The 24,677-nt window shown below is 53.2% G+C and overlaps 4 protein-coding genes across 7 annotated transcripts in view; 2 read left to right on the forward strand and 2 right to left on the reverse strand.

Moving 5' to 3' along the window:
- The window catches only part of EYA3 (EYA transcriptional coactivator and phosphatase 3), a 58,701-nt gene extending 56,580 nt beyond the window's left edge, over positions 1-2,121 (forward strand). For all 4 annotated transcript variants that reach the window (XM_074162218.1, XM_074162217.1, XM_074162219.1 and 1 more), the window contains one exon: positions 325-2,121. In XM_074162218.1, coding sequence (XP_074018319.1) covers positions 325-405 — 81 coding nt within the window. In that variant the 3' untranslated portion in view covers positions 406-2,121. The remainder of the gene's footprint in view (positions 1-324) is intronic.
- Positions 2,122-5,817: 3,696 nt separating this feature from the next.
- On the reverse strand, positions 5,818-8,783 carry XKR8 (XK related 8). The gene is made up of 3 exons (XM_074162193.1): positions 8,446-8,783; positions 7,519-7,715; positions 5,818-6,808 (listed from the first exon to the last, which is right to left on the reverse strand). Exons 1-3 carry the CDS (start codon positions 8,724-8,726, stop codon positions 6,069-6,071), a joined length of 1,218 nt encoding a protein of 405 aa, XP_074018294.1. The 5' UTR covers positions 8,727-8,783; the 3' UTR covers positions 5,818-6,068.
- A 4,328-nt stretch (positions 8,784-13,111) lies between these two features.
- SMPDL3B (sphingomyelin phosphodiesterase acid like 3B) lies at positions 13,112-19,013 on the reverse strand. Its single transcript, XM_074161967.1, has 8 exons — positions 18,953-19,013; positions 18,613-18,835; positions 17,131-17,228; positions 16,395-16,538; positions 15,641-15,813; positions 15,311-15,491; positions 14,593-14,726; positions 13,112-13,483 (listed from the first exon to the last, which is right to left on the reverse strand). The coding sequence occupies exons 1-8, from the start codon at positions 19,011-19,013 to the stop codon at positions 13,112-13,114; spliced, it is 1,386 nt and encodes a 461-aa protein (XP_074018068.1).
- Positions 19,014-19,155: 142 nt separating this feature from the next.
- Positions 19,156-24,595, forward strand: RPA2 (replication protein A2). Its single transcript, XM_074161969.1, is given in 10 exon segments — positions 19,156-19,281; positions 19,283-19,343; positions 19,520-19,632; positions 19,704-19,805; positions 19,894-20,007; positions 20,943-21,017; positions 21,866-21,979; positions 22,287-22,397; positions 22,580-22,674; positions 23,435-24,595. Coding segments are annotated over 10 exon segments (996 nt in total). The 3' UTR covers positions 23,520-24,595.
- The last annotated feature ends 82 nt before the right edge of the window (positions 24,596-24,677 follow it).

Raw genomic sequence — 24,677 nt, forward strand, 5'->3', positions numbered from 1 at the left:
TGCCATGGCCGGAGTAGTCATCTACACAGGGTCCCTGGGAAAGGCTCTCCTGGGCGAAGCAGCAGCTCACAGCAAAGTGCCGAGGTTTCCATCAAACTGTCAAAGCAGCTGGTAGTCAGTGCTGGTGCCCATCATAAACAGATGTGCAGATAAGACAAGCTTCAGGTATCGATGTGCATAGGGCCAAGGTCCTTCCTGCACCTGGTGTGCTCAGAGAGTGCTGTCACAAGCGCCGCATTGTGCAACCTCACGGGTGTACCTTGACTACTTCCACCCAGCTGTAAAATCACCCCGATAAACCTGACTTTGTCCTCTCTCTTACAGCACAACATGCCTTTCTGGAGGATCACAAATCATGCAGACCTCGTGTCCCTTCACCAAGCCCTCGAGTTAGACTTCCTGTAAGAAGTTGGAGTGAAGGCATGACTGCAGCTCCTGCAAGCCGTCTCCATCACTGGGGAGGCAGAAATCTCTTACATTTGGGGACTCACTTTTCAGCTTGATGAAGAAAACATACCTAATGCAAACTGTTCAGTAGAACATGACACCAGGTCATTGCCTCAGGAGCACAGGCCCTGCCAAGTACAAAGGTATCCTATAAGGAAGCACTAGACTCAGCAGAGCTAGGGCTTGTCTGAAGAGACTTACAGCAGCTGGCTGAGTTCCTCTCGCAGGTAGTCTCCAGAGGGGAGGGTGATACAACAGCAGAAGTATTTGTAACAGCCTTCTCCTTTCTGTTCAGCTTAGTTGTAGAACCCAAGTAAACACAAAACCTTATTTTTATAGAAAAATACTGATGGCAGAGGTGAACCTCCCTTGTTTTGCAAGGCTGAAAAAGCTATGTTTTTTTTCCATAGGAAATATTAATGAAAATGTCAAAAATACCTCTATTGCTGTGAAATGTGTCCTCTCTCCTTCCCTGAGTGTTCAAAGCAGTTAATTTATTACAATGTCCTTATGTTATTTCCTCAATGTGGGATTACTGGAAAATAGAAAGTTGAGGGAATGTTTCTGGGATATGCAGTTCCTGTAGAGGAAAGCGTTGCTGGTCTGAGTTGATCCCAGTGGCTTCTGGTCAATGTGTGCACAAGCCCTGTTAACAAGGAGATCATTGGATTTCAGCTATCCATGACCCAGACATAGATCCCACAGATTTTCCCTGTAAAGGAAAACAAAACTGCCTGTGAACATTAGATACAGCACAACTCTATTGCAAACTGCTCAGATGTGAACAGAGTCCTCGTCTGGACTAGGAATAATTTGAGAGAACTAAATTCTCATGAATGTTACAAAGAAAGGGTATGGTTATTAACCTTCACCTCTGCTTTCCTGACTCCATTTGTGAGAGTAAGTTCCTTTTAGTAAAATCAGATTCAATTTTCTTGTATTCTTCTTTGCATTAGCCTAACTACATAGTTAGAAACAAAACCCTTGTTAAGAGGGACTTAATTTTATAAGACACTGTGACTTGGCAGCCTGGAGCACACTGGCCTTGGGAGTGATGCTTACACTAATTTTTCTGCTACTGTCTCAGATAAAAAGGCTGGAATCAGTGACCTGCAGTACCACAAGCCAGAAGTAGTCACTTGGAGACTGGGGGCTGGCACAGGGTGCTGGTTTTGTGCCCAGTCAGGCTGTGCCCAGTGGTATCTGCCTCCTGCCTGTACCCCGATGGCACCAAATCAGCAGGTGCCAGGGGTTTCTGCAGGGAGGGCAGGTGTCAGCTGTGTCCCACCGAAGGCCTCTGCTGATCCAAACGCTGCAGCTGCACCCAGGCCCTGACAGATTCCTGGTCTCCAGCCCAGCGCCACCCACCTGGGACCCCGGGGAACTGCTCTGGAAGCATGTTGCTCCAGGGAGGGTGCTGCCCCACTCAGACTGTGCCCACAGAAGCAGGTGATGTGTTCACTGCGTTCCTTTCCTGGCATTAGTTGCTGAGGAATGATTGCCATCAGTGCTGGGGGAGTTGCTCTGCTGTGCCCCGGGAGCCTTCCTGGGCAAGCTCTGGTCAGCACTGTGGGGGAGATGCTGAGAGCATCTCCTGTGTTTGGATCCCCAGAGCTACGGGACTGGACACAGGTCTGTTTCACGTGTTCCTTGCTCCAGTTCTGGTTTTTAATTGAAAAAAAAAAAAAGAAAAAGAAAAATCAGCAGAATTTCTCCAAGGTGGTCCCAGGTGTTGGGAGCAGTCCACTTTCCACCCAGCTCCTTGCTAGGTGTTGGCCTTGTGCTCTGATCTCGGTAGGAGCTCTGGGTCTGCGTATTTCCCCAGGAACTCTGCTTCAGGAGCCATCTGTGTAGAAGCTGCTGCCTCAGAGCAGCACGGCCTCTCCTCCAGTTAGAAAAATGTGAAGAGCCAATTTCTGCTGTGGGTGTTCCTGAACAGCTCAGGGGAGGAGGTGTCTTTTGGCTGTGCTGGCTCAGCAGAGCCCTGGAGCGAGCTGGGGCCATCTGTGTCCTGCTCAGCCACAGGGGTTGAGGAGAATCGGGAGCAGGAGCCCATGGGGGATGTTCTCCCATCTGCCTTGAGCATGGGGTGGAGGATTCAGGGGTGTTACTGGGTGTCCCCGTGCAGCAGCGGCAGCCCGGGAAGGTGTGTAGGTGTTTGGCAGCAGCGTGGGCCCTGGACGGGGAAGGGAGAAACGCTGCAGGGCTCCAGCTCCGTTACTGCAGGGTCCATAAAGAGTTCATCTGGGATCCCTGTGACGTGTCGTTACTGCGCCAGCCAGGGCAGATCTGGTGGGAAGTCAGCCGCTCCAAGGAGTAGCCCTGCTGCTCCCAGGGTATGAAGTGTCTCCAGAAGATCAGGACTTGCAGTCACAGAAGAGTTTGTGCTGGATCCTGAACATCTCTCTGCGGGTCCCCAGCTCATCCAAAGGTCTCCTGTAAGCGGGCTTGGGACATGTCCCAGCCTGTGAAACGGCCTGTTCGGGGCACACCTCGTACTCCGGCTGGCTGAACTTCAGGATTAAAACCTGTGCCTTAAATCTCCCACCATCCAGTGTGGCCGAGCAGCCCCTTTGCTTCACTGACGCCCGGAGCAGCTGGCAGGAGAGGGGCTGGCGCGGGGAGGTGGGACTTGTTTTGCCCAGGCACTCGCTGTGAGTGCTGAACGTGAGGCACCAAGCAGCCCGGCAGCTGGCTGGCTTCGCTTTGTGTTTGTTTACTTTAAAATGTTTTAAGGAAATTTTAAGATGGCAAAATTTTAGCTGAGTGTGGAACTCTTGCTGCCAGTGACATTTCATACTGATATTTATACGATGTCTCCTTGAATGTATGTAAAGTACTTTTATAATAGGAGGTTGATGGTACATTTCTGTGTTTATGTTTAATAAAGGTTGACCTGGCTATTTTATTTTTTTTCCTCTGCTGGCTGCATTTAAGACTTTTTCCTGTCTCATGTGGCAGGAACAGCATCTTTATCTGAGCATTGATTTGCATCTGTCTCTGTGCTCTCCCATTTCCCCTGACCTGGCTGGAGCTGAACTGGTGACAAACCCAAATGCCTGAGTGGCAGCCAGCCCCGCTGGCCGTGGGCGCTGCGGCCTCTCGTCCAGCCCCACCGCAGCTGCGGAGGGTTTAAAAGATAAGACACCTGATCCACTAATATTTGCTGCCTCCAAGAGCCCTGGGGGAGAGGTGTCTGTGCTGGTGGAAGGTGGCTGGACCTGGCAATAGGCACTGGGTTACTGACCCCTCGGCAGCAGGAGCTGGGGGGGTCCCGGGCACTGCAGAGCCTTTGCTTGTTCATGGTCTGCATAATGGGAACTGTCCTATGAACTGGAAAAAAAAAAAAAATAAAGTCTTTATTTTCTATAGTCACTGCCTCAGCCTGTTCTCTTACACCCCTACAGTCAGTCCCGGTCCCTTGTGAGCGCCTGGCCTGGGCTTGGTGGCACTGATGGCATCAGGGTGATGGTGCCACAGGTCCCAGTGCAGATGAGACCCCGCTGCCCTGGGCAGCCAGTGGTGGAGGTACCGGCTCCTCGGCACTGCTACAGTTCCCAGGGGAGCCCACGGCTCCCACACGGTCCCACACAGACTAAACCGTCCATTCCGTTTTGCATAGGCCGACAAACAGCCCTCCTCCCCGCTGGCTGCTGGTGCCACTGTCCTTGGGCACGGGTTCTGCTCTGGGACCAGCTGTTGGGAGCGTTTCAGCTCCTCCTCCAGCAGCAGTCTGCTGCCTCCCCCGTACAGTGGGGTCCCCTCCAGGGACAGGGTGGGTGATGGAGTCAAGGGGATGGGGCCAAGGACCAATGCCAGGACGTGCCACAGCTGCTGGCAGGGCAATAGCAGGATGAGGCAGGGGCTGTTCCGGGGCCTGCAGGGGTTCAGGCATGGAGCCAGGGGCAGCCCCACTGGGGAAGCAGTGGGTGCCTGTGCCCAGGAGCTGTCACAGCCCCACACTGTCCACATCAACACCTCATTCAGCTGAGACACAGGTCATGGCCAAGGCCAGCCTGGTCCTGGCATCAGGAGCACCGCCCGGGGTGCAGTGGTGGGAATGCCAGCAAAGGCACCGTGAGGTGGCCATAATGAGCCAGAAGTGCTGAGCCACACTGTGGCCGTACGCAGGGACACAGCCACTGCCCCTGGACAACAGGGTCCCAGAGCACTGCTGCACCCTGCCAGTCCCCACCCCACAAACACCATTTGCTGCTCGAAGGAGAAAAGTGTCGCTCTGGGGCAGCAGCAAAGGGGTGACCTTCCCAACCCAGCCCAGGGCCAAGCTCCAAGCACAAAGCTCTGCTCTGCCCCTCTCCCAGCTAGCAGCAGGGAGGGAAAGGCAGGCAGGGACCAGCCAGTGTGGCAAAGGGCAGAAACCAACATTTCTGCCCACAAAAAATCCACATTGGAACGTGCTTCCCTGTTTGTGAAGGGGCACAGCCCCACACGCCCTGACCCTGTCCCACACCACCCTCCCCAGGCTGCAGGCACCCCCCCCAGCCCTGCCTGTGGGGAGTCTCAGCCACCTTCCCCTCCCCGAACGGGGTGATAGCAGGCGGCCTTTGACCTTAACAGCAAAACAGAAGGAGAAGAATCCTGGCTGGAAGCGGGAAGGGAAGGGAAGGGAAGGGAAGGGAAGGGAAGGGAAGGGAAGGGAAGGGAAGGGAAGGGAAGGGAAGGGAAGGGAAGGGAAGGGAAGGGAAGGGAAGGGAAGGGAAGGGAAGGGAAGGGAAGGGAAGGGAAGGGAAGGGAAGGGAAGGGAAGGGAAGGGAAGGGAAGGGAAGGGAAGGGAAGGGAAGGGAAGGGAAGGGAAGGGAAGGGAAGGGAAGGGAAGGGAAGGGAAGGGAAGGGAAGGGAAGGGAAGGGAAGGGAAGGGAAGGGAAGGGAAGGGAAGGGAAGGGAAGGGAAGGGAAGGGAAGGGAAGGGAAGGGAAGGGAAGGGAAGGGAAGGGAAGGGAAGGGAAGGGAAGGGAAGGGAAGGGAAGGGAAGGGAAGGGAAGGGAAGGGAAGGGAAGGGAAGGGAAGGGAAGGGAAGGGAAGGGAAGGGAAGGGAAGGGAAGGGAAGGGAAGGGAAGGGAAGGGAAGGGAAGGGAAGGGAAGGGAAGGGAAGGGAAGGGAAGGGAAGGGAAGGGAAGGGAAGGGAAGGGAAGGGAAGGGAAGGGAAGGGAAGGGAAGGGAAGGGAAGGGAAGGGAAGGGAAGGGAAGGGAAGGGAAGGGAAGGGAAGGGAAGGGAAGGGAAGGGAAGGGAAGGGAAGGGAAGGGGGCTCTTCCCCACCAGGACCCACCTCCCTGAGCAGCGGCAGCGGCAGCTGGCACAGGAGAGGCACAGACAGGGAGAACCAACTGTTGCTATTTCTTTTTTTTCTTTGAAAAAGCTAATAATAAATAACAAGAGAAGCAGTGCAACGACAATGTGCTGGAGCCCCTGTGAACACTGTGGCTGTCCTCGAGGGCACAGCCATGGGAGCCATGCCGGGTGCTCGCACATCACCCCTGGTTTTGCCAGGTCCCTCCAGCTGCCCAAAACAGCAGCCGAAGTCAGGGTGGGGGTGGGAGGGCAGAAGAGGACCAGGACTAACAAATCTATCTCCTTGACATATCCCTTTGGAGGAGCCAGCCTCAGACAGCAGATTCAAGAGCAGCAGCCCCATTGGGGAAGCGCTGCCTCACCGGCCAGGAGATGGAGAACTGGGCCTGAGCCAGCCATTGCATCCGCCTGTTCACAAGGTCTGGCACCGAGAACGAGCGAAACTCCAGCCCATCGGTCCCCCTGTTGGCATCCACCACGTCGTAGCCACCTTCTTGCTGCACCCACACGTTGGGGTGCAGCCACTTGTAGTAGGTGACTCTCAGTGCCAGCCCCAGCAGGTAGCAGGGCAGCGTGGCGGAGAGCAGCGGGACGAGGTATGAGCTCTCGTCAGAGGGGAACCGGCACCAGAGCCAGGACAGGGCCAGCAGCGTGCTGTCCACCAGGATGAAGCTGTGATAGATGATGCTGCGGTACAGCGTCCTCCCCTGTGCCACGTTGAACCAGCTGAAGTAGAGGATCACAGCCACCATGGCGCGGTAGAGCTGCTCGGGGCCAGATGACTCCATGAAGTCTGTGCCCTGGAGACTGACCCAGAGAAACATGGCCAGCCACACGAGCAGAAAGTGGACAGCCACAGCGTAGGGCCAGAGCAGGGCGAAGAGGGCAACCACGAGGATGCGGGGGCAGATGAGGAAGAGGTTCCATAGGAAGTAGATGATGGAGGAGTGCCAACTCAGCTCGTACTTGTGCTGCAAGAAGGAGCGCAGGGACTTGTGGTAGTCCAGCAGAGACCAGGCCACACACAGGAACGCAGTGCAGATCCCCAGTCCTGCAAACACAGAGGTGGAGATGCTGAGGGCAGACCGAGGGGGGCCCAAACCTCCCCCTGCCCGGTATTGCTAAAATGAGCTTCCCACCAGCTCCCAAAGCAGCTTCTGTGGAGGGCTGGAGCATCAGCACCTGTGTCTTAGCCTCCCCTGAGGAGGAGGCGGCGGCCGGTGCCCAGCCTTGCCCAGGAAATGGGGAAGAAGCGATGGGACAGAGCGGCCCTGCAAAGCCCATCTCCCACGTGGGCAGGAGGTGGGTGCTGGCTCCAGCCAGAGCACGGTCAGGGTCCCCGTTTCACTGCAGTGACACTTGCTCCTCACCCCAGGCCGGGCACAAAGCACCTCCTTGGTGGCCTGTGATCCACCTTCCGTCCACATCCACAACAGCTCCCCAGTGGGCTCCTGATTCCGCTCTTGACCCTCAGCCTCTCCTGGGGCATGCAGGAGAATGACCACAGAGGTCCTCCAGCTTCAACCCTCCCACCCCAGCCCAGCATAGTCCACTGGGGCATGTGGGTGCAGGACAGGGGTCCACGCCCCTGTGTGTCACATCAAAGGAAGGAGTGACATGGGAGAAGAATGATACCTCAAGCAAAGACAGACAAACAATGCCCTGCTGGGTCCTGCAGCCCCATGGACAGTCCATCTGTCCTGTCCAAGCCTGCTCTGCCTGCACCCCCGCAGCCCCCCTTCCCTGCCCCAGATCCCTCACCCTGGGAGGGCTCTGCCTTGTTTGTCTGCAGGATAACGTAGAGGAGCAGGGTGAGCTGTGGGGCGTTCTCCAGGAAAGTCTCGAAGAGGCGCAGCATGCTGATGTCGTGGGAGAGGAAGGCAATATGGCTCTGCTCCTCTTCCTCCTCCGCCTTCTCCCAGCACACCTTCCAGCCCACCTTCAGAGCATGGAGGCACCTGTGGGGGGACCCGGCCAGTGGTGAGGGGCTGCTTGGTGGCAGCACAGCACACCCCTCGGTCCTCACGGTGCCCTGGCAGGACAACTGAAACCGCTCCCATTTACACTCAAACCGCTGCCTCCCCTTCCCCAGCCGAGCACCGCAGTGTCCACATCACCCTCAGCCTCTGCGCGAAGTTCAAGTGAGAGACCGAGCATCGCCCTCGGCGGAAGCGGATGGATTATTTCCTTCCCGTGGGAGGGGAGGCCCCGCGCAGCCACCCTGCTTCCCCAAACGCCCAGGAGAGCCGAGGCCCAGACGAGGTTTTGGGGCGTTCCCCGCTCCCACAGGCTCCCACAACACCCCGCCCTGAGGGTTTGGCCTCTGGCAGTGGTGACAGCAGCAGAGAATGAAGCAAAACTGGCACTTTAGGACGTGGGTGAGAAACTTCAGCTGGAGGGACGCGGGTGGCTCCCACCGACACGTTTCCAACCCGGGGCTGGGCCAAACTGCTCTGGCCAGGGAGCCCCTCGGAAGCCTGACACCCAGGGACGGGGGGAACGGGTCACCTGGAGATGCCCAAGGGTCTCCCCGGGCGGAGTGGTGGCTGCAGGGGGTCGTGTCCCTGTGTGTCCCCCCCCCTGCGCACAGGAGCAAGGGAAGAGGCTGGGGCAGAGTGGAGGGGCCGGGGGGGATGCCTGGGAGGGTGTTATGGGGTACGGGAGGGATGCCCGGGTGCCACAGCGTACCTGAAGAGGAAGCCGAGCTGGAGGAGATGGAGGAGGACGACCAGCCATTGGGGCACATCGGGGTGGAGGGCGGGCGGGTCGGAACGGTACCAGAGCCAGCTGCAGGCCTGCGTGGCAACGGAAGCAGTGGCCAGCAGGGCCAGCACTAAGGCGGCCAAGCCGGGTTGCCCTCCCCAGGCGTACTCCGCCGCCACCCACCCGTCCACCAACACGTCCAGCACCGCTGCCGCCGTACCGAGCGCCGCCAGCGCCAGCTGCACCGCACCGAAACGCGGCGCCATCGGCGGTGGGAGGGAACGGGAGCCCGGGGCGCGGAGATAAGCTCTGCCCCCGCGCCCCGCCCCCCCAGCCCCCCGTTCCCTCCCACCGCCCCGCCCAAAACTGTCATGGAACGGTTTGGGTTGGAAGGGACCTCAAAGGTCATCTCATTCCAGCCCCCCCGCCCTGGGCAGGGACACCTCCCACCAGACCAGGTTGCTCCAAGCCCCCTCCAACCTGGCCTTGAACCCCTCCAGGGATGGGGCAGCCACAGCTTCTCTGGGCAACCTGGGCCAGGCTCTCACCACCCTCACAGCAAAGAAGTTCTTCCCCAGATCTCATCTCAATCTCCCCTCTTTCAGTGTCAAACCCTTCCCGCTCGTCCTAGGGCTCCCCTCCCTGATCCAGAGTCCCTCCCCAGCTTTCCTGGAGCCCCTTTAGGGACTGGAAGGGGCTCTAAGGTCTCCCCAGAGCCTTCTCTTCTCCAGGCTGAACCCCCCAACTCTCTCAGCCTGTCCTCACAGCAGAGGGGCTCCAGCCCTCCCAGCATCTCCGTGGCCTCCTCTGGCTCCGCTCCAACAGCTCCATGTCCTTCTGCTGTTGGTGGCCCCAGAGCTGGAGGCAGCACTGCAGGGGGGTCTCCCCAGAGCGGAGCAGAGGAGCAGAATCCCCCCCACCTCGACCTGCTGGCCACGCTGCTGGGGATGCAGCCCACCTGAAAGAAACAGGAATATTCCAAGCCCCACCAAACCCCAGCAGCACCAAGCGTCTCCCCGTCAGCCAGCGCTGCAGGAGAGGAGCCCAGCTGTTCCTGGCCTCTGAACCGCTGGGAGCCCCCTGTGGCAGTGCAATCCCCACCCCCCCCTTTTTGGTGCTTGGTGGGATTCCCCATCCCTGGGCTCCCCCCCAACCTAGGGCCTGGACCGCAAAAGATAAAGTACCAGAGCACTGAGACACCCCCTGAGCGCGCCCGGCTCTGCCTCCCCCACCGCGGGGGACTGTCCCCCCCCAACAGCCCAGTCACAGCCCAAAGCGGGGCAACCCCAGAACTCACAGTTGTAGCAAGTTCTGGATTTGCACAACTGGTGGAAAGTACCGGAATACCCCGTTGTCCCAGTTGGGTCAGAGTGGGAAAATACCTGAGGAAGGTCAGTTATCTCCGGCCTTGGAAGGAGGGATTCCAGCGAGACCCTTGGAGCTCTCCTGGCTGGCAGTGGGCTGTGGCCACCACTTCCCCTGAGCCAGGAGCCACGCACAGGCAAACACGTGGGGGACGGGGAGTCCAGGGCGAGTCAGCCCCTCCAGTCCCAGTTATGGCCCACTGAACAATGCTGACGCAGTGGGAGGATTTGCTCCAAACAGGAAGAGGGCAATTTTAGCTCTCGGCTACCCCCTGGTCCCCCCTCCCGCTGCAGCTCTGAGACTGCAGGCGCTCCCGTGTTTCACCACATCCACATACGTGTCCCTGCACGAGCACAAGGGGCACCCGTCGGCTCCTGGGAGTCACCCACTGTGAAGGGGTCGATCTTTAGTCATATCTCAGGTGCAGGAGCGTGCACGACCCCCTAAGTGTTGTCTGTTTGTATGTTTGTGCCTATACCTGTGTGTATTGATTTAGGATACCTTATAGTAAGTTAATCTTGAGTTTTGCCATCTTCAAATCTGTAATTAAGTCACTGTTCAATTATTTTATTAAATCATCTCATAAATCCTTAAATCCGTTAATGATTAAGTGCTGCTAATACTTAACTCTTGATCTACCTCAAATTATTAATAAATTTTAAATTGCTGCTAAATCATAACCATGTCAAATATTTCCCTCTGTGACACACCCTGGCCCATGCCCCAGCAGCACGGCTCTGGCACATCCTCCAAGGGGTACCAGGGGTCAAACACCAACCACAGCTGTAAATTCCTCCTGTGCCCTCACCCCATTTCCCACACGGGCAGCCATTCCCTGCGGCTGCTGGCCACAGTGCCACGATTGCATGCCCAGGCCAGGCAGCGCCGCTCAGGGCCGGCTCCTTGCCTGCAGCCCTGCCTGGCAGAGACCAGAGCAGCTGCGGAGCCGCCGGCGCTGCCACCCACCCGGGGCCTGCTCAGGCTGCGTGTTCTGAGCACGACACCCCCCTGCCAGGCCCCTGGGAGCCTGGCAACACCAGTGCTCCTGCTGTGTCTCATTCACCCGCAACTAAAGGGTCCCACACCACAGAGCCATAGAATGGTTTGGGTTGGAAGAGACCTTAAAAATCATCTAGTCCCAACCCCCCTTCCAACACTCTGTGCTGGTTCCCCTGACGTTGCGGAGAAGCCAGCAGAGCCCCAGGCTGGTGAATCACCAAAGCGGTCAGTGTCTCTGGATGGCAAAGGGGCCACGGTCAGCTTGCAATGCCCAGCTAAAGGAAGAAACTAAGCAAACGTGAGTTAAGAGAGCACAGAAAGGAAGAATTGTTTATGCTCAGCAATTGGGGGAAAAATAAATAAAAATTTGAAAAATAATAATCATAGAATGGTTTGTGTTGGAAGGGATCTTAAATAGGTGTCTCACCACCCTCAGAGTAAAGAGTTTCTTCCTGATACCTAATCTAAATCTCCTCTCTTTCAGTTTAAAACCCTCCCCCCTTGTCCTGTGGCTCCCCTCCCTGATCCAGAGTCCCTCCCCAGCTTTCCTGGAGCCCCTTGAGGGACTGGAAGGGGCTCTAAGGTCTCCCCAGAGCCTTCTCTTCTCCAGGCTGAACCCCCCCAACTCTCTCAGCCTGTCCTCACAGCAGAGGGGCTCCAGCCCTCCCAGCATCTCCGTGGCCTCCTCTGGCTCCGCTCCAACAGCTCCATGTCCTTCTGATGTTGGTGGCCCCAGAGCTGGAGGCAGCACTGGGGGGGTCTCCCCAGAGCGGAGCAGAGGAGCAGAATCCCCCCCCCCTCGACCTGCTGGCCACGCTGCTGGGGATGCAGCCCAGGGTGTGGGGGGTTTCTGGGCTCCAGTGCACATTGCCAGGTAGTGTGGTGCTTCTCACCCACCAACACCCCAAGTCCTTCTCCTCAGGGCTGCTCTCCAGCCATTCTCACAACATGAATCACAGAATGATATGGGGTTGGAAGGGACCTCTGGAAACCATCTAGTCCAACCCCCCTGCCAAAGCAGGTCCACCTCGAGCAGGTTGCAGAGTCTCCACCCAGCCTGGATTTGTGCTTGGGATGGCCCTGACCCGGGTACAGGACCTCGCACTTGGCCTGGTTGAACTTCATGAGGTTCACATGGGCCCACCTTTCCAGCCTGTCCTCTGGATGGCATCCCCTCCCTCCAGTGTGTCAACCGTGCCACAGCTTGGTGTCATTGGCAAGTTTGCTGAGGGTGCACTCAATCCCACTGTCCATGTTGCCAAAGATGTTAAACAGCCCCAGTCCCAGTACTGACCGCTGAGGAACACCGCTGATCACTTGCACATTGAGCCATTGACCACAATCCTTTGAGTCCGGCCACCCAGCCAATTCCTCACCCACCGAGTGGTCCATCCATCAAATCCATGTCTCTCCAATTTAGACAATGATGTTGTGTCAGTGCTAGGACAGCGTCAAACGCTTTGCAAAAGTCCAGGTAGATGATATCAGTTGATCTTCCCTTGTCCACCAACTCTGTATCCCCTCGTAGAAGGCCACCAAATTTGTCAGGCGCGATTTGCCCTTAGTGAAGCCATCCATACTGGGTGTCACCAGTCACCTCCTTATTTCCATGTGCCTTACTATAGTTTCCAGGATGATCTGCTCCATGATCTTGCGAGACACAGAGGTATAATCAATTATTATCCGAGGTATAATCAATTATTAAAAGAGAGAATAGTCAAGCTTCTTACCCTGGAGCCTCATCTTGGGCACTGATATGCGAAAGTCATGGCCCAAACTTAGGGAAGTTCATACACTGTCAAGGGAAGGACTAATCCCACCCAGCTTTGTTCATAAGCCAAAGGCAATGCCACCAAAACAAGACCTTCTGGGTCACCTGTTGCGTGGTCTTTCCAGAAGAGAAGTATGTGCCAACAAAAGGAACCCACCTGGCAGCAGACTACTTGGGAACACGTGGCAGCTCACAGCTCCCATCCTTGGTAAGTTAAAGTCCCTGGGGAGGCCTGGTCTTCGTGCGATTTGTGAGACTACCTCAGAAGCCAGGGCGGAAGGGAGACAGACTCCCTGATGCAGGTCAGTCTGGCACAAAAAGACTTTGTAGCAATCACTGCCCTTTCCCGATACATCAAGCTTTTCTAGAAGATTTCAAATCAACATCATAGAGCTTTTAGTAAAAGTCACTGATTTTGTCTTGGTTTCTAAGTTCTCAACGTCAAAAGCATTCACAATTGCTGATTCATGTGCATCATGAACTTGTGCTCTCTTCATTTGCTCTTGCTCTCCATCATTACAGCACTTGCTGAGGACTCAAAAGTCCTAAGAGCAAGGAGAATAATAAAAGCCAAACATTGATGATGGCAGAGGCAGAGCTGCTGGTTTTAACACACTCATTGTATTTTGTAAAATCAACTTCCCTGATGGCACAAACATGATCAATGCGGCAGTCCTCCTTGCATGGGCTGAGGTCATATCTGACAGAGTTAAACTCGTAGTACTGCTGCAGATAGTGTGGATCCTTTGATATCCTCTCCAGCACCGTTTGCATGGAGCGTGCAGAGCCATCAGGGACTTGGAAGGCTTCTCTCAGCCTATACTCTTCCTCCCACGTTGGAGCCATCATGTTGGCATGAGTTAGGTTCAAGTAGTAAGTCACCATATCCTGCAGGGAGAGAAAACCATAACTAGGACAGATCAGGCCTTGAGTGAAATGTTTGGCTTGGATGCGACCAGCCCCTCTCCCAGGCGCTGGTGTGCAGCACCACAGACACGTGTGTTCACCGCAGGCAGCGCTTCTCCCTGCCCAGAGATGGGGGAGCTGCCTCCTACAGGTGCTTCCTACCGAGATGTGAACCTGGGGACAGGCACCTTCTGTGAGAGCCTCCAGAGCTCACCACAAAAGCATCCTGTTTGGTAAGGGATGAAGGGATGGCTTTTCTCTGCTTGACTTTTATCTCCAAACATCAGGAATTTTGAGCCTGCTTCAGAATCACTCTGTTATTTACTACCAACACTGTCCACCGGCAGAAGCAAAGGTTGGAGCATGTTACTAAGTTATTTTCTCAACTGTGAACAAACTGAAGTTTTTGACAACTTCTGTTCTCAGTCTCTTGTCCCTTTTCTCTCTGCTTCACTAGTTCCCCAGCCTTCCACAGTGTATTTTAGCATTCATTTCTCATGCTATAAACATGTAAACACAGCATCTATGGAGCTGCTTTATCAAATGCAAAGAAAGGCACAAACACCCCATCCTCTGCCTCTTTGCAAATAAGAGACTGAGGAAACAGAAGCGGTCTGTCCAATTCACCTAAACTCAGATCCATTACAAACGAATCAATTTAGCAAGTGTGTGTGGGGGGTGTGTGGTGTGTGTGCGCAAATAATTCTCTAGATAGTTAAAAGTTTTTGGAGGAGCGTTGACAAATCAGTCAGTCTCCAAAGATAAGTTCTGCAATCCATGTTACCTGGGTAGTAATGCACATGTCACAGGAGACCTAGCTAAAGACATAAAGAACATAACAAAGCCTGTCCTGCACTGCCCTGGGGAACTCATCCCAGCAGAAGGCCTGGGCCAGCTCACTGCAGTCACCTTGACTTTACTCACTGATGCTCTTACTAAATCTTTGTGCTTAGCCACGAAGCTGAAATGCCTTGGTTGAGGTCCTTTCCTACATAGCCGCTTGGCTCCTGTAGTCCTGCCTGTTAAATCCACAAGGAGGAACTGAAGCACTCTTCTAGAATTGCAGTGTGCAGCACATGGGGACTCCCTACCAACACTTGAAGGGTGTCTGGATCATAGTCGACCACCCGGATCCCAGGGTTGTTGGCTCCATTGTTCACTCCAGGCAATGTTGTTTTCCAGGGCGTCACTCCAGGGGCCAAGAACATGACATTGATTGGAGAACCTTAAGAGAAAGGCAAAGCAACCCATGAATGGGAGACCCTGGCTTGCATCACACCCTGTCCACGCTGCAGTGAGCACTCTGGGAACTGATCACACTGAAAACAGCAGCTCTGTCACAACAGTGCGTGCATAAATCAGCACATCGAACAGCATCAGGGACTGCTGCGGCTGAGAACAGGCCTTCCACTGCTGCCGAAGACTCTTGCAGTGAGGGTGTGCAAGAGAACCACACTCAGAAAAAGAGATCCAGAGCACTACCCATAACCCCAGTGCAGAGATTGGTAATGGCTCCCTCATGTCTCAGTTCATGTCCAATTTATATCAATAGGGAGCATGCGAGAATTTGCAAGGCATTGAGGGGAAATGACAAAATTTGAAGGTAATCAGGAAGGAGGGCTGGAGCTACAAGCTGGGAGTGGAGATCAGAGCTTGATCTCCACTCCCTGCTGTCTCTTGTTGACCAACGCATTTCACAGGCCTTTTCTGGCCTCTCAGCTGCATTCAGCTAGCAGCCACTGAAAACCCTCATCAACAGCAACTTTCTGGGGGTTGGCAGAGTATGGCTTGCATGGCCAGAACCAGTACCTGTATCACTGTAAAACATCCGAAAGCTGTCCGTGTGATGGTGCCCAAAAAACTGGGCAGCAATCACGCTGTGGTGCTTCTGCACAATTTTCAAGTATCGTTCATTAAAGCCACTCCGGAACCAGGGCTTGCCTCGTTTCTTCTCGAAGAAGCCAGGAGGGATGTGCCCCACGATGTAGACCTACAAAAGCGAAAGGTTGTACTGAATGTGAAGCCCACGCTTCGCACAGAGCATGGGCTTGCTGTGACTGCACAGAGTGGAGAGCAGGAGTAAGAAGAGCTTCCAGACTGGGAGATGCCATTTACAAAGTTTGATTATTCTTTCAATACCATTTCATCTGTTCTAGAGGCATTGGTCAGTGTTTCTTCCAGCCACTGGAACTGCCCTCCAGGATCTTCCTCACCAGCTGTCTTGTCATTCTGGTCGTAGTACAGATTGGTATTAAGGACAACCATTCGCCCCTTTGTCCTTGGGCTGGGCAACTTCTCACTGTAGAAAGCTCCTGAAAAATGCAACCAGCCAGGAAAGAGCTGGATGTATGGTCATGCTGGTTGCTGTGACCCCAGATACCTTTGCTTCCATCCCTCTCAGCTCTCCTTGGCAGAGGTACTGTCTGGACAAGGTGCCAGTAGCGCTCTGACTACTCCATGATCGGGATCTGGAGTGACGCTTCCCCCTCTGTACCTCTCATTGTCTTATGCCTCTTCAGGTGAAGGCAGACCCTGGATGGGGACAGCGTGCAGCACCAAGAGCCGGGCAGCCCTGGAGAGCCACAGTGCTGGCCTGCACCAGCAGCTTTCTTAAAAGATCTTTTTTTCTTCCACTGAGCTTACACTCAATTCCCTGTAGGGATACTTCCCAGTAACTCAAGGAAAGCAGGAGAGACTAAAGCATAAATAAATTTATTTTCTCGCATGCAGGAGAACTCAGTGGCAGAAATTAGCATTAAATTGGACCCTTCCTCTGCAAATACCCTACAAATGCTTTTGCTTTGAGCGTAGAAGCAGGGAAAACTATTTGTGGTATTCTCCTAACCACCCCATCTCCCTGGAGTGCTGCCAACATGAGCCAGTGGTGTCATACCTGCTCTGAAAAGGGGAACAGAAGTATCATTCAGCCAGGGCCGCCACAGCTCAGCTGTTCGGTTGTAGATCCTGTGCTCCTTCCCTGGAAACTGATTCTTGGGGTGGAAGTCATGATTGCCCATCGCTGCATAGACTTTAGTATCTAGAGACAGAGATAAGTAGGCACAGAGGAATCCATGCTTGCTTCAGAGTTCCTCAGCATCAAAGATGAATCCATGCTTGCTTCAGAGTTCCTCAGCATCAAAGCTCCGTGAGGCACTCAGACTCACAGCGTGGCTTGAGAGCTTTGCAAAGGTGAATCATCCACACCCCAGCCATGTGGCTGCATTGACTGGGGGTGCAACACTGCAAAGACCATCCCTTCTCGGGGCAAGCCATCTCAGATGCACAGCTTTACAGACGAATCAGTGAGCTTTCACCATCGATAACGCTCCTTACCCCACTGCTGACATGGATTAACTGTGAGGAAATTGTGCAGCCTGTTCTGTCCTAATGACTAATTACAGAAACGTTTACTTTCCTCTCTTCTGAGTGAGCTAAACTGAAACAATGAGTGTGCATCAGATGCTTTAATTCAGACATGCCTCATGCCACACAGCAACCACAGAGAGGACAAAAAAGTCCTAGTGACCACAGCCCTTCTGTGCCCTTCTCCTTCCCAATTCTGTAATTTCTCCACCCTGGTAAGCTCTTCCCATGAAACTCTGTGCCCTTCTCATCCCCTCAAATCCTACCTGGAAAGGTCTCTTTTATCAGAGAAGTCAACTTTTCTATTATGTGCAGAACTTTTTCTTCTCCAAGCTTCTCATTGGGGACGTGAGGAGTATCATCTCTAGAAAAATAAAAGCAACCCAGTCACTGTCTGTGACTAAAAGGGCATATGCCTAAAAGGATAAGCAAGGCAGAGAAACTTGCTTACTTCTCTTTGTGTCTCTTGGAAAATAAAGTTGAGGCTTTTGGGGGCAGGAACCAGCACTATGTTGGCCGGCCAAGGCACTGAAGGAGTTTCAAGGAATTGCTCAGAGTGAAAACGGGCTCCACTTTATTCTACCTTGAAAAACCTATACACAGGCATTAAAAGTGAAGGCTCACTCTGCCTCAGTGCATTTAATAGACACTAAAGCTGACTGGAAATATTGCAAGGAACAATATTTTGCAATCTCAGGTCAACACCTTATCAGCAATAAGGAAGCAAAGCTGTTTGCACAGCTGTTTGAACAGCAGGATAACAACTCTCATTAAAATGGGATAAAGGAATGCCCCCACTGCGGCAGACTTGTGGAGGCTATAGCAGACTAAAGGTTGATGTTGCCCTGTCAGAAGAAAAGCAAACGTTACAATTGGACATATACACTTACAATAATAATGCAAAATAAAGCTTTTACTGCCTGTAAGTCCTACTGAGACCTCCTGTGGAATAGGGTACCCACTTCTGGAGACATACTAGGAAAAAGCATGCTGCACTGGGGAGGTTTCTCACACTTTTAAAGCAAAACATCCCCTTTTTGAGACAAGTCTCCCAGGTGCCTCTTTACAGTCCAAAGAAAGTCTGTTTTGCAATGCTCGCCTCCCACTGCCTCTAACAGGCAGGACTTGGTGCACCAACAGAAAGAACACATCCCTTCCTCTGAGCGTTTCAGGTACTCAGAGTTTGTGTGAAGTCAGACAGGGCTGGCAACAACAGATAAAAGGAAGGACTGCGAGTTGTGATCCTTTCCTTACCTTACTGTTTCTCACTGCTGGGGCTTGTTGGGAGCCTCTTGCTTGGTGTCAAGAGGCCTCATCAAAGTTATGCTCTCCCCCAAGCCCCCATTTTGCATTATAAAACACATCCATATCTCACCTCCCCAAAATGGTTACTGTGTAAAGAGCCCCGGATCCCTCACAAGGTCCTTACGCCTCCACCCTCTGGCTGCCCCTTCTCCCCTCCAAACCCTGGCAACCCCAGAGCAGGCAGGATCACACCCCAGCCCGAGAGCTACACACAACCCCAGAACACCCACTGCCAATTCCTGCAGTATTTGGTGTTTCTTCTCTGGGAGAAGCAGTTGTCTGAAGAAGCAGACACCGTCCCCCAGTCCCCAGAGCTACAGTGAGAGGCTGAAGGTGGTGAGCTGAGGAGAGTCCCGGCAGCAAGCGGGTTTCGAGCCCGTCCGATCGGGGGGATGCCCTCCCGGCGGGACCGTGCCCCATCCCGGCCTCTGTTCCGTCCTCACCCGGTCCAGAGGACGAAGTCCGGCCGCGGCAGGCGGCTTCTCATGGCGCCGGCAGCGGAGACGAGCAGGCGCCAGGGCGCGTCGCAGAGGTAGCTGCCCCAGAGCCCGGTGGCGGGCCCGGCGCGGGAGCCCCCCGACGGGCACGCCTGCCCGGCGGCCGCCGCCGCCTCGTAGTCGGGGTCCCAGTGGAGGTCGGTGATGTGCCAGAAGCGCCCTGCACCCGCCGGGAGACGCCGAGGCTCAGCGGAGCGGGGGGCGTGGAGCTGCCGCCGGGTGCCGCTCGGGGCCCCCCAGCCGGCCGGCCGGCTGGATAGCGCAACGGGCGGCTCCCCCTTGCCTGACAGGGCTACGGCCAGCGGGCAGAACAGGAGGAGCGCGACGAGCTGCATGACGAGCTGCATGAGACGCTGCATGACCGGCTGGGCTGGGCTGGGCTGGGCTGGGCTGGGCTGGGCTGGGCTGGGCTGGGCTGGGCTGGGCTGGGCTGGGCTGGGCTGGGCGCTTCCCTCACCTCAGCGCCGCCGGGCGGCTCCCTCACTCAAAATGGCGCCGGCCGCTTCCCCGCGGCCTTCCCCCATTGGTGGGATCCGGAAGACGGAGAGCCATGATTGGCTCTCGGCCGGCAGAGCGGCGCCCACGGATTGGACAGGAGCCGGCGGCGCGAGGAGGGGGCGGTGCGCGCGGGTCGGCGGGCGCCCGATATTCGGCAGCCGCCATGTGGAGCGGGCACGGTGCGGCGGGGCGGCCGGGCCGGGGGGGGGGCTCGGCCGAGGTCGGCATGGGGTGTTCGGGGCCGCTGGAGGCGGGGGGGCCCGAGGCCGCCGCCACGCCCCGTGATGGCGGCGGCTGCAGGGACGGAGGGCGCGTCACCGCCAGCGCCTCACGGGCTCTCCCTCTCTCCCCTCAGGTGCCTTCGACGGCGGATACGGCAGCGCGGGCATCTCAGGGCCCGCGGGCGGCTACGTGCAGTCCCCGGGCGGTTTCGGCTCCCCCTCCGGCACCCAGGCGGAGAAGAAGCAGGTAGGCCGGGAGCGGGCGCGGGGCGGGCGGGCGGCCCCCGGCGGCGCTGACGGTCTCGCCGCCCCTTGCAGAGGATCCGCTCCCAGAACATCGTGCCCTGCACCGTGTCGCAGCTGCTGGCAGCCGAGCAGGTCGAGGAGACCTTCCGGGTCTGCGACGTGGACATCTCCCAGGTGGGCGCGGGGGGAGCCGGAAGGTTGCGGGGGAACGGGCGTGTTTCCCGGCGCCTTCCCGGGTGAACTCTTCCCTCTTCCCGCGTAGGTCACCATCGTGGGCATCATCCGGCACGCTGAGAAAGCGCCGACAAACATCCTCTACAAAGTGGACGACATGACGGCAGCCCCGATGGATGTCAGGCAGTGGGTTGACACTGATGTAAGCATCACCTTCCTTATGAAGGTGCTTCTTTAAAAGCTTCGGGAGCAGCGAAGGGAGAAAACTGAAAACAAAAAAACCGAAAACAAAACAGCTGTGGCTGTTCTGAAAAGTCTCTTGGAAATAGCATGGCTCTGAAAGCTAAGGGGGATGCTTCTGTAGCAGAGATCCCTGGGGCTGTACGTGACTCTCCAGTTTTGTAATCCATATGTGGTTCTACATTGAATTGCTGTGAATAGTTTTTTAGAGTTTAACTGCTGCAGCTCAGCCATTACTTCACAGCTGAACTGAGAGGTGCGTGCTCAGTACCTTTGTGTAGAAATAAGAGAGGGAGTGAACAGAGATTGTCCATGTGGCTTCAGTGTCTGAGAAGAAGGCATGTGCTGATGAATGTTGTCTCATTTTCTGATGGACACCTCCTGAAATGCTGATAATTGTCACTGCTGGTAGAACAGACCTTTAAAGCTGGCCCATGTTATTGTAACGTGTATTTGAAGGCAAACAGCTGAGCTCAGTTGAACAACTTTGGGATAGTAATTAAGCAGACATTCAGTTGGCTTAGCTGCGAGTTTAGTATAACTTCAAAAAAGATCCTGGCCTCCATTCCCCTAGCCAAGTTACATAGTTGAACACTTGCTTTTTTTACTATTTGAGGATTCTCTCCTCTTGTTGCTTTGTGAAAATCCCTGAGAGGTGGACAGAGACGGTAGAGCAGGCAACTGGCTTTGACTGCTGTCAAGTTCAAACGGGCAAATTTTTTTTCTCTATTTTTCATTTACAATTATGTTTACCTGACTGCTCTTACTGGATGTAGGAGTGCATGCTGTTTGTGTCTGCTTACGATAAGCCTCTTTTCCTAAGTTGTTTATTGTGATAATTGAGAAATAGAAATGCGAATCAGCAAAACATTGCTTTTTCCTTTTCCTCTCTGTTAGGAGGCAGGTGGCGAGAATGTTGTGGTCCCTCCAGGAACTTACATAAAAGTAGCTGGTCATCTTCGGTCTTTCCAGGTAAGACCACATTACCCGTGTCTGACTCCAAGTCATGAGGCTGGAGCAGCAACATGAAGGATTGGTGATCTGGCACAGTGCTAGTGGGTTCCCTTTAGAATATCCACTTAATTGTGTTTTTTATAGAACCATAGAATCATTTGGGTTGGAAGAGACCTTTAAGATCATAAAGTTGAACTGTTAATGCAGCACTACCAAGTTACCACTAAGCCATGTCCCTCAGCACCACATCTACAGATGCTCATCCTTTCCTGTGAACAAATCCTTGAATGTTGTTGCCAGGGCTATATTTAATAGCACTAATTGTTCCTAAATGCAAGTTTTTGTCAGTGTTAGGTTAATGGTTAGGCTAGATGATATGAAAGGCTCTTTCCAACCTAGGCGATTCTATGATTCTGTGACAGGGGACCCATTTAAAATGCCACTCCTCATCAGTATGTTGTTTTCAGCAGGACAGAGTACTGGCCATTGGGTTCTTGGATGTTTGTACTGTAGAGCTTACACCAGGTTCTGGTTAATCGGAATGCTCCTTGTAGCATATTATGTAATATGGTTGCCTCGTAACTAACTATTATAACTAAATATATGAATAATCATTAAAATAATGGTGCGTGCATTAAAGCAAAGTGCAATTAATTACCAGCCAGTTAGAAAGAGAAGTTGCCCTGTCTGTGTTGTCTTGCAAAATCATATATGAAAACGTAAGTCAGAAAACTTTGGACTAGTTGCATGCGGACAACCTCCCTACCTGCCACTGTCCCTCTTCCTAGAGAGAATGGTGGCGCTGGCTCTTAAGCATGTTCCTGTGATGTTAATTTTTTTTTATTACTATTTTTTTTCTCTGAAAGAATAATAAAAGCCTGGTGGCATTTAAGATCATGCCTCTGGAAAACATGAATGAGTTCACCGCACACATGCTAGAGGTTGTCAATGCGCATATGAATCTCAGAAGAAATCTTACGGTATGTAGTTGAAGATCTTGGTTCCATCTTGTCCCTTACTGGGTTACTGGTTATATCCCAAAGAGAGGGATTTGGGGAGGTTGTACACAAGTTGTGGGGCTGGAAAGCTTGAAGCTGTTGGAGGGCAACAGTGAAGGTGTAACAGGAGTCTTGGCTTCCTTGGAGAGAGATTGTGTTGCAGTCCATTTCCAGTGGTTTCTTTTGGGAATCTTTTAATTACTCTTTCTGTGAAGTAACACTGGGTCTTCAATGCCGCGGGCTTGTGGCAGCCTGTGTAACCACAGTGATTTTCCTCTCGTAATTGCAGTCACTGTCAAGAGCACCGCAGTCCTTTTCCTCCGCTGGGATCAGTGACGTGGGGGGCTATGGAGGGGGCGGCAGCTTCCCAGTGAATGGACTGACAGCGCATCAGAGTCAGGTAGGGGCAAGCAGCTCCCCCGGGAACACAGCAGTCACAGTAGAGGCTGCTGCCGCCTGATGTAGGACAAAGAAATGCAACCTCAGTTACTCTTTGAAGATGGATAGTTCTTCCTCAACTTTGGTGTCCATCGATGACAGAGAAGGTTATCTGTGTGCTAATGGTGGTTCTTGCTTTTCCAGGTGCTAAACTTGATTAAGAACTGCCCTATCCCGGAAGGTATGAGTCTTCAAGAACTGAAGGTTCAGCTCCACAATATGAGCATGTCAACAATCAAGTAAGTGTGTAGAAACGAAGGATGTTCTGGAAATCCAGGCAGTCCTTCGTGGGGCCTGATAAAAGGAGGGAGAGAGGAAAATAGTGGGCAAGCCCAGATCCTGGCTTGTTCAACAGTGCTGGTAATTTCAGATGTTCCCAGTAGGATGCAGTAGTGAGTCAGAGCTTCTGAAATCTTCAGCTTGTCAGTTGAAGGGGTGATAAAATGCTGCATTCCCTGTTTTCAAAACAAGCTGTTTAACAGTTCGGTAGCAAAGTACTAGGTGCCTGTGGGTTCTGCAGTGCCTCATCAGCGTTTTCTCCTGTTCAAGTACTACCTTACCTTCTGCACACTGAGCAAAGCTTGGGAATAGACTGTTTCTCTTCTCCTTTGCTATCTCTTATGACTTCTCCCTGAGACTTAGTGAAACAGTGAAGGCAGTAATTAACATCCATTATATCTCTGTGTTCTGCCCCCTTTGAAGCAGACTTGTAGGTACTGCTGTTGCCCAGGAAGTACTGGGAGTGGTGCCCTCCCCTCTGTGGCAGGCGGAGTCTCAGAGCTGCTGGGAGAGTGTGTTTCTCCATCTTTGGAGAAACTTTCTGTACTTCCTGATGGTGGAGCAGCACTGAAACTGCACAGAGCTTCCCTGTGCATATGCCAGAAGGGAACAGTAGGGGTGGGGTCTGTAAATGGGAAATCCCTAAGAGAAAAGGGGTTAATACAAACTAGTTAGCAATTGCCTCTTTTTTTTTTTTTTTTTTTTTTTTTTTAATCAAAGGCAAGCAGTTGACTTCCTTAGCAGCGAGGGACACATCTATTCCACTGTGGATGATGATCACTATAAGTCGACGGATGCTGAGTGAAGCTACTTCCAGCTGGATTTAGCTGTAAGCTAATGCTTGTCCATGTATCAGGTTATCCTGCCAAGCTTTGCAACGTGGAAGGTGATCTTTACTCTTTCTAGCCTGTGAAAGCCCCAGTTACTCTGCGAGTGCCTCCGTGGAGCACAGGGACAAGCAGAACGTATAGATTCTGTTAACTGAACTCGATTATATGCTGTGACCATGTGACTGAAAGCATAAGCAGACATGGGGAAACTGAAATCCTCAGAGCTTTCAGTTTGTTTTTGTTCCCTTAGAGGATGCCTGTGTTTAGAAAGAAGAACTGCTTTCTAATCTTGTCCTGGGCAGATTGTCTTTAGTTTCTAGAGCTGTTTCTCCTAACGCAGCTTTCATTCCACTTCATTCACAAGGTGGGTAGCCGAGAGTAATATTCCACTAATGTACAGTAATCATGAATATATTTTAATTGGTTTAGTTTATGCATTTATCTCTATATTTGTACTATGAGGTGATCTTGTTACTAGAGCTTTTGAATGTTTCCAATAAAATGTTAATATGGGTAGTCTTGCATACGTGTGTGGCTCTAGAGGTTTTTCCTCCCTAAAAAAAAAATATCATCCGCATTGACAGAGCTTAGCCATGTGGGTAAAAACAGAGCCCATGCTTTCAGGGTTTCTTTAACTATGCTTATTTTTTCCTTAGCTTTTGAAGTACGTTGCTATGAAAGGCCAAATTGAAGTGATTGTCTGAACACTAAGAAATTAATTGTCCTACTGAAGAAATCTACATGTTGTATCAGTGTTCCAAATATAGCCAGGATCATTACTGTCACCAAAAGTACTTTAGCTGAAGCTCAAATGAATTACATCATGTGTAACAAGTTTTTCTTCTTAGAACTATTTTTAAAGAATAGCAGAGAAAAGACGCTAGGTTTGGAAACAGCAGGGTTGATGTTGGGGATGTATCACGGTGGGGTTAACAGATTCGCATCTCCTGTTTCTCTGCATGATCCCGCCTTGTGCAGGGAGGCAGCTGCTGCAGCCTCTTTCTGTCCTCTTGGTCATGATATGCTTCTTGTTATATAAAATGCAAAGCTGAAAACTACCTGCTGGGAATTGTTTCACATTTGTTAATGGGAGCATTTCGGGAGCATTTTTCGCCCTGACCCTGTAAGGTGCA

The sequence above is a fragment of the Numenius arquata genome, chromosome 21 (genome assembly GCF_964106895.1).
Source record: "Numenius arquata chromosome 21, bNumArq3.hap1.1, whole genome shotgun sequence".
Classification (NCBI taxonomy): domain Eukaryota; kingdom Metazoa; phylum Chordata; class Aves; order Charadriiformes; family Scolopacidae; genus Numenius; species Numenius arquata.